The sequence below is a fragment of the Stenella coeruleoalba genome (assembly GCF_951394435.1).
Source record: "Stenella coeruleoalba genome assembly, chromosome: 3".
Taxonomy (NCBI): domain Eukaryota; kingdom Metazoa; phylum Chordata; class Mammalia; order Artiodactyla; family Delphinidae; genus Stenella; species Stenella coeruleoalba.
In genome coordinates this window covers 126,222,457-126,231,325 of record NC_137148.1, presented here as the reverse complement: position 1 = coordinate 126,231,325, position 8,869 = coordinate 126,222,457, and the positions used below count along the sequence as shown (strand labels likewise).

The 8,869-nt window shown below is 47.4% G+C and overlaps 1 protein-coding gene across 2 annotated transcripts in view; it reads right to left on the bottom strand.

Annotated features, from left to right (window-relative positions):
* Positions 1 to 1,470: 1,470 nt before the first annotated feature.
* Positions 1,471 to 8,869, bottom strand: part of NDST1 (N-deacetylase and N-sulfotransferase 1) — a 67,656-nt gene continuing 60,257 nt past the window's right edge. For both annotated transcript variants that reach the window (XM_079916988.1, XM_079916987.1), the window contains exons 13-15: positions 8,100 to 8,209; positions 6,282 to 6,384; positions 1,471 to 2,673 (exon numbers count right to left, since the gene is read on the bottom strand). In XM_079916988.1, the coding sequence (XP_079773114.1) occupies positions 2,554 to 2,673; positions 6,282 to 6,384; positions 8,100 to 8,209 (333 nt within the window). In that variant the 3' untranslated portion in view covers positions 1,471 to 2,553. The remainder of the gene's footprint in view (positions 2,674 to 6,281; positions 6,385 to 8,099; positions 8,210 to 8,869) is intronic.

Genomic DNA, 8,869 nt, shown 5'->3' with positions numbered 1-8,869 from the left:
GCTCTGGGCAGCCTGCCCAGGTGTCCAGGCCCAGAGGGAAGATCTCAGATGGTGGGAGCTGTGACATCCTCACGGGTCATGCAGCAGAGCCCCGCGCTGACAGACGGGAAGTGAGGCCCAGGTTTTGCACTATGGAAGCTGCTGCCCGCTCTGGGAGTCTGGTTCCTGGTGCGGGTAAGTCTTCACAAGCGTACACGCAGACATGCCACCCTGTCCTCAGACACTCTGCTTCTCATCCCCTGCAGGGTTAGCAGCAACCAGGGTTCCCGGGTTCTAAGGCCCCAATGAGAAGCATGATGGAAGCGCTTCACTCGGGAGGCAGTAGAGCCAGATGCAGCTGGCCCCGTAGGACATTCCACTTCTCCATCCCAGTGGAGACCCTGGGAACTAAGATCCAGGCTCCCAGGCTGGGAAAGAACCTTTTGAGGTGGGGAGAGCACGACAGGGATGCAAATGCAGATCTGGAACTGAGAAGGCTCAAAGGCACCCTGGCTGGGAAGGAGTGGTTTGTCCCCATATCGTGGAATGACCAAGGGCGTGACTAAAGGAGGGACAGCAACCTGGCACAGAGTAGGGTCCCAAGGACGGGCTCAGAGGCAGTGTGGCACTGGAAGAAGAGCACTGGGCGCGGCATTGGGAGCCTCGAGTTCAATTCTTGGCCCTGCTCCCAATCGGTTCTGTGACATCAGCCCCGGAGGCCACCTCCCATTTCTGGACCTGTGTCCACACCCATTGAAGGACCCTTCAGCCCCAAAATGGTAGAGTCTTCTGAACAAGACAAGGCTCTCCAGAAAGGATTTCCCAGGTGTCAGTTCAAAGCTGAACTGGCAGTGGGAGGGGCTGGGGAAAGGCACCCCAGCCTTAGTCACTTCACATTGTTAAAAGATGGGGGCGGGAGGGGTGGGTAGGAGCAGGCCCCAACCAGAAAATAGCCCAGAGACCGCCCCCCCCTTGTCGGCAGGGGGCCTGGAGACAGTTCTGTGGCTCCCAGGGCAGCTCCCAACCTAGCACCATGTGAGGAGAAGGGGAACAGGCCAGCCTTTAAGCCCCGGGGTCTCCTACCCCAGCCTGGCTGTTTCCTTTGGCCAAAAGTGCCCCAGGGTCACCGCGCTTCATGAAGCCAGATCTCCTGGAAAGAGTAGGTCTTCCTTGTGCATCCCGCCACCTGTTCACCTGGGGCAGCCCCGGGGCGGCCATGGCACTTGCCCTCTCCCAGGGCACTTCCATGCTGTGTCCTTGAGGCCTCCGCACATGAACACGCCCCCCCCCCCTTCCATCCCATTCTCTAGCACTGAGATACGACGCCCTTTGGGGCACTTCCATACTGTGTCCTTGAGGCCTCCGCACATGAACACGCCCCCCCCCCCTTCCATCCCATTCTCTAGCACTGAGATACGACGCCCTTTGGGACTGGGGCCTGCCACCATTTTGTACGACTGAATTAAAAACAAACCCAACCAAAAAAAATATAATATATATATATATATATATATACATGTTATATATATATATGTAACACAGTGCGACCCCAGCACCCAGGGTATAAACTCTGGCACCAAGAAAAAAAATATTAAAATACTTTAGCTTCTTAGTATTTGGGAGGTTAAGGGGCTCTCTAGAAACCCTTGGCCACAGGCAGCTGGCGCAGAGCAGGGATGGCAGTCTCAGCAAGTCTGCCCAGCATCTGCCAGGGGCCAAGGCCAGGGGGGCTTAGGGACAACATATGTACACTGGGACATGTATACGGCCGACTCCACGACCGCCTCAGTCCTTTACCACAGGAAACACCACACATGTCATATCCCAGGGGGAAGGACGGGGTAGGGTTGAGGCCTGGGTCTCTGGGTCCAAATGCGTGGCAGTGCCCCAGGGCCCTGAAGGAGGCCTTTGGGACTGGGTGGGTACTGTAGGAACCAGCGGTTCTCTCTCTAAAGAGGGAAGGTGAGATGGGAAGGTATGAAGCAGAATGGGTGTGGAGGTCCAGCGTTCTCTCGAGCTGGACACGCTCACACCCAGCCTAGGGACCACCTCTGGGTTCCCAGCTGACCCCTCTGAAGAGCCTGGCTTGAACCATCACGGAAACGTCCAATCTCTCTCCCTGGTTTGGCAAAAGCCCCAGCTGGGCTCTTCTCCTCGTTGTCTGGAGGACAGGGAAACTACTACTGAGTGGACACCCTACTGGAGCAGGGAGTGATGGGATGGAGAGGGTAGGGTGGGTGGAACACAGGGACAGAAAACAGAGTCCTGTGGACTGCTTCCTACCAGCTTGTGGTCTTCCACCAACAGGAAGTGGCCTCCCCATGAAAAACTATGAGCAGAATGGACCCTGGTTGGCGAAGGAGGTCCTAGAGGCCACCAACCCAGCACTGGACGCTCTGAGGTGCGTGTGGACCTGCCTGGGCTCTTCTCCTGGCCCTACCTGGGCTGCAGCAGAGTATTGCTTGTAAGTACTTGGCCAGCCCGGGCCCAGCTCCCCACTCTGCAGGTCAGTCTGGCTCAGCGTGTGGCGGGACGTCCCTGCCGTCACATTCAGTCTGGCTGTGGTGGCCGTGGCTACCTGGTGTTCTGGAGCTCCTCCCGTAGCCAGGTGGGCAGTGTCTGGCCCATCTTGTACAGCAGCTTGGAAAGCTCGATGTTGTGGTCCCGGTAATAGTCCTTCAGGAAGGCACGGGACTGTAACAGGAAGGAAAGCTCAGATCTTGGTCATGTGCTGACTCAAGAGTGACCCCCCCTCTTCTTTAAAAACCACCATTCTGTTGGCATCATCCCACACTCCCATTATTTATTCACAATCTTCTTCAAAATCACAACCTTCAAAAGAAAACTCATATAGTAGGAGCACCAAAATACAGCACACAAGGTCAAAATTCTTGTGATTGACAGGGAGAAGAGAGAGAATTAAAACCGGGGCAAACAAGAAAAGGGAAACATAGTATTTTGTTGAGGATTTTTGCATCTATGTTCACTAGTGATACTGGCCTGTAATTTCCTTTTTTTGTGGTATCTTTGTCTGGTTTTGGTATCAGAGTGATGGTGGCCTCGTAGAATGAGTTTGGAAGTGTTCCTTCCTGTGTAATTTTTGGGAAGAGTTTCAGAAGGATAGGTGTTAACTCTTCTCTAAATGTTTGATAGAATTCACCTGTGAAGACATCTGGTCATGGACTTTGGTTGGGAGTGTTTTAATCACTGTTTCAATTTCAGTACTTGTGATTGGTATGTTCATATTTTCTATTCCTTTCTGGTTCAGTCCTGGAAGATTGTACCTTGCTAAGAATTTGTCCATTTTTTTCTAGGTTGTCCATTTTATTGGCATATAGGTGCTTGTCATAGTCTCTTAGGATCCTTTGTATTTCTGTGGTGTCAGTTGTTACGTCTCCTTTTTCATTTCTAATTTCATTGATTTGAGTCCTCTCTTTTTTAAAAAAACTTTTATTTTTTATTTTTGGCTGTGTTCGGTCTTCGTTGCTGTGCGTGGGGCTGTCTCTAGTTGCGGCGAGCCGGGGCTACTCTTCATGGTGTTGCGCAGGCTTCTCACTGCGGTGGCTTCTCTTGTTGCGGAGCACTAGCTCTAGGTGCCTGGGCTTCAGTAGTTGCAGAGCACAGGCTTCGTTGGTCCGCAGCATGTGGGATCTTCCCGGACCAGGGCTTGAACCCATGTCCCCTGCATTGGCAGGTGGATTCTTAACCACTGCGCCACCAGGGAAGCCCTCCTTTTTTTCTTGGTGAGTCTAGCTAAAGGTTTATCAATTTTGTGTATCTTCTCAAAGAACCAGCTTCTAGTTTTATTGATCTTTGCTATTGTTTTCATCTCTATTTCTGCTCTGATCTTTATCCTCAACAAAATACTAGCAAACTGAATCCAACAATACATTTAAAGGAGCATGATCAAGTGGGATTTATCCCAGGGATGCAAGGATTTTTCAATATCTGCAAATCAATCAATGTGATACACCATATTAACAACTTGAAGAATAAAAACCATATGATCATCTCAATAGATGCAGAAAAAGCTTTTGACAAAATGCAACACCCATTTATGATTAAAAACTCTCCAGAAAGTAGGCATAGAAGGAACCTACCTTAACATAATAAAGTCCATATATGAAAAACCTACAGCTAACATCATTCTCAATGGTGAAAAGCTGAAAGCATTTCCTCTAAGATCAGGAAAAAGACAGTGATGTCCACTCTCACCATTTTTATTCAACATAGTTTTTAGAAGTCCTAGCCACGGCAATTAGAGAAAAAGAATAAATAAAAGGAATCCAAATTGGAAAAGAAGAAGTAAAACTGTCACTGTTTGCAGATGACATGATACTATACACAGAAAATGCTAAAGATGCTACCAGAAAACTACTAGACCTCATCAATGAATTCGATAAAGTTGCAGGATACAAAATTAATACACAGAAATCTCTTGCATTCCTATACACTAACAAACAATGAAAGATCAGAAAGAGAAATTAAGGAAACAATCCCATTTACCATCGCATCAAAAAGAATGAAATAACTAGATGTAAGGCCGGATACTATAAAACTCTTAGAGGAAAACATAGGCAGAACGATCTCTGACATAAATCGCGGCAAGATCTTTTTTGACCCACCTCCTAGAGTAATGAAAATAAAACCAAAAATAAACAAATGGGAACTAATTAAAAGCTTTTGCACAGCAAATGAAACCATGAACAAAACAAAAAGACAACCCTCAGAATGGGAGAAAATATTTGCAAATGAAGCAACCAACAAAGGATTAATCTCCAAAATATATAAACAGCCCATGCGGCTCAATATCAAAACAACCCAATCAAAAACTGGGCAGAAGCCATAAATAGACGTTTCTCCAAAGAAGACATACAGATGGCCAGAGGCACATGAAAAGATGCTCAACATTGCTAATTATTAGAGAAATGCAAATCAAAACTACAATGAGACAGCCCCTCACACCAGTCAAAATGGCCATCATTAAAATATCTACAAATGACAAATGCTGGAGAGGGTGTGGAGAAAAGGGAACCTTCCTACACTGTTGGTGGGAATATAAATTGGTGCAGCCACTACGGAGAACAGTATGGAAGTTCCTTAAAAAACTAAAACTAGATCTATACAATATGATCCAACAATCCCCTCCTGGGCATATATCCAGAAAAGACAAAAACTCTAATTTGAAAAGATACATGCACCCCAATTTAATAGCAGCACTATTTACAATAGTCAAGATGTGGAAGCAACCTAAGTGTCCAAACAGATGAACGGATAAAGAAGATGTGGTATATATATATATATATATATATATATATATATATATATATATATATATATATATATATACACACACACACTATAAAATACTCAGCCATTAAAAAGAATGAAATATTGCCATTTGCAGCAATGTGGATGGACCTAGAGAATATCATACTAAGTGAAGTAAGTCAGACAGAAAGACAAATACCGTATGATATCACTTATATGTGGAATCTAAAGAATAAATCTATTTACAAAACAGACTCAGAAAACAAACTTATGGTTACCAAAGGGGAAAGGGAAGGGGGAGGGACAAATTAGGAGTATGGGATTAACAGGTATACTGCTATATATAAAACAGATAAGCAACAAGAATTTACTGTATACCACAGGGAACAAGAAACTACCACAATATTATAAATCAACTATACTTCAGTTTTTAAAAAATTATCAAGGGGTAATGGAAAAAAAAGGGAAATGTAACCAGAGTCACAGTGTGTGCCCTTTCCCCTATATCCTTATACATGCCATCCCCTCCTACAAGAATGCCTTATCCTTCCATGCCATAGGTCCAAATACCACCCCATCCTTCCAGACCCAACTCGAGAGACACCCCCCCACCCCCCCACCTCATCTGAGAAGCCTTCTTACCCATCCAACTTCAAGTGGCATGTCCTTGTTCTGAAGTCTCACAGCACTTGTTCATACCTAACTACACAAAACACTTCCTCCCTTGTATTCTACTTATTGGCACATGTGACTCATTTCCCTCCTAGACTAGGAGCTCCTTGAAGGCAAAGAGCAGGTCTGATTCATTCTCAAAGCCCCATTGCATTCAGCCCTTGTAGAAGAAATACTCATTTGACTAAATCAATTCTGATCCACTATATCCCCTAGCCCACATTTCCTCCTGTTAAGAACACCACCCAAGAAATGCCAAGACCATTGAGTGCTGGGTGTCAGGTAAAGAGAAGACTCCCTCCAGTACAGGGACCCCCAACATTTATTCCCCTGCCGCAGGCAGCAGGTCTGCTACTTACATCCAAGTCCATCTCTGGGTATTTCCGGCCCTTGCTTTTGCCTAGACACTTGGTTTTTCCTCCTTCGAGCAGCTGGCACCAAAATCCTTTCTTTGGATCAAACCTGTGAAGGTGGGGAAAGCCTGTGGGTGGGAGCTGGCCCGGCCGAGCCCAGCCCCTTCCCACTTCAGGCAATGTTCACAGACCTCAGGAATGGCAGAGCCTCCTAGAAAATCACAGGATCCACTCCCATAGGCAAACTCTGGTCTGTGGGACTGATACTTGCATCTGTTTGCCCAAGCTCTGGCTCTGGGCTCCACTAAACACACCTGCCCCCTCTTCTCAGCAGAAGGCAGGCCGCACGCTCTGAGATCTCTCTTCTCCTGACTGGGCAGGCTCAGTTGCTGCAGCAAGTCCCTAACATGAACACTTCCCATCCTTCCTTATTCTGGGGGTCCTCTTAGCACTCTCCAGCTCAGGGGTGAGAACCCAGTAGGGGGAAAAAAGTTTAGTGGAGGTTCTTTTGCTTTTTAATAAATTCAATCTTTATCAAGAAATGCTGTATCTACAGTTGCCTTTAAGCATGTGCATCACTGCAAAGTTGTGGTTTTTTTCTAATGAATTTCAGAAATGATAGAGCAAGACTGCCTTCAGAATTGAAGTCATGCTGGACCTTCAAAGGTATTTTGGGGAGAGGAGATCTGATGCTGTCATGGGGAGGAGAGGCATAATGGCATCAGAATTCAGTCCCAGATCAGGAACCATTAGGAGGTTCTTGGGCATGAGGACAGAAGGAAAACACAGTTCACATTTGGCAGGAGAGGGAGATAGGGATTTTTGAATGGGTCCCAGGGTAGGCACATGTGATGGTAATGGTGGTGATGATGATGATGAGAGTAGCTGTCATTTACTGAGATTAGTACATCCCGGGCACTGAGCCAAGAGCCCCACCCACATGCTTTCATTCAAGACAGTGACCCTCCGGAGGTGGGAATTATTACCTTTATCCCCAACTTACGGAGAAGGAAAGTGAGGCTTGAAGGAACTACGACACATGTCCGAGGCCCACAGTTAACGAAGAGGTCTGGGATCCTAACCCAGGCATCTCTACTGCCACAGCCATACCCGCAGCTGCTGCTCCTTTCTACCCTCAAAGGGAAGGACTGACTACCGTTTTCCACCTTCCGTTTTCAACTTCCAAAGTAAGGAGAAGGGAATATTCTTGCTGAAGGGCTTTCCTAAGAAGGTAGCTGGGGAAGGTGACTGTTTCTCCTTCTCTTGAGACTCCCTCATTCAGATGAGTGTGTCACCTGTCTGTGATATACCCTAGGAGACAGCCTCTCCCCAGCCCTGAGCCCCCTCAACACAGGCTGGCACTTATCCATCTTGGGACAGCGTTCTCAGTGCACTTGCACTGGGTTTTGAGTGATGGGAATGATTAGTCAATGACAATATTTATAGTATCTTTTTCCTTAAATTATATTGAAGTCATAATCTAATGATAAGAAACCCTTGTGGGAACTGGAATTGCTCATTGCTGGTCTAACTTACTTAGGTAAAACACTGAAAATGTTCAGCCCAGAGTGAAAAGAACACCCCAGGTGTAGGACTGACCAGAGTAGAACAGAGTCATCACCTCCCTTTTTCCTGAGTCAATATCTTTATTAATATGACTCAAGTCACGTTAACTTTCCTGCTAGACTGCCATCAGGGACATGCGTACTTCCTCACATTTGCTGACTAATCTGTGTTTTTCTCCTAATCATTCAAGCCTTTGGCTTTTGGGCCCAGGTGCCTGCTCAGGACATCCCCCCATTGAAAGGCCAGGGTAACACTCACGCCAAGGTTTTGTGGTAGTCAATGGTGTTCGTCACCCCAAGGAACTTTTGCACTGTGTCCATCACTTTGGCAGGTTCCGTTCGCAGCAGTTTGCCATCCAAGACCAGAATCTGGAAAAAAAAGCAAAAGGAGAGTGTGATCTGAACCTGTTTTCACTCCAGTGGCAAACAGGCCCCCAGTCTTCTGGGTCAGCAGCCATGGTTATAAATTGGGGACCCCACACTCTGTAGACTGCTTCTTCCTCAACCTGTGGACGGGAGGTGCCCCCATGCCTCAGTCCTGGGCAGTCTAACTAACTCCCTGCTTTCTGCCAGCTTCCTCTGACCAATGCCATCCTCTCCTAGGGTTTAGGCTATCGGCAAAACCCTGCCTGCCCCTCATATCCCTATGACACCCCCTCTCTGCCTCTCTCCAAGTTTTTGGACCACATGTCACTCTCCTGCCTAAATCCTCCAAGGGTTTCCCTAAAATGCCTCAGCAATCTGGCCCCATCTACCTCTGCAACCAGGCTCTCCCTCCGTCACACACGCCTGTCTCCCTCACTCCCAGGGGCCCATCCCAGAGCTTTTTGGGTCCCCTTAGGGATAAAGAGCCTGTTGTGATGGGACAAGGGCTTGGGATAAACAAGACTGAAACCTTTGAAGGCCCCAAAGATCTAACTCTCCAATGACACCATGTCTGGCCCTGTAACTGGTAAAAGAGATTTTGAGGCGCTCTGCTAACCGCCCAGAGCCAGGGCCGTGATTGCCCTCCCGAGGGTCAGGGACAGG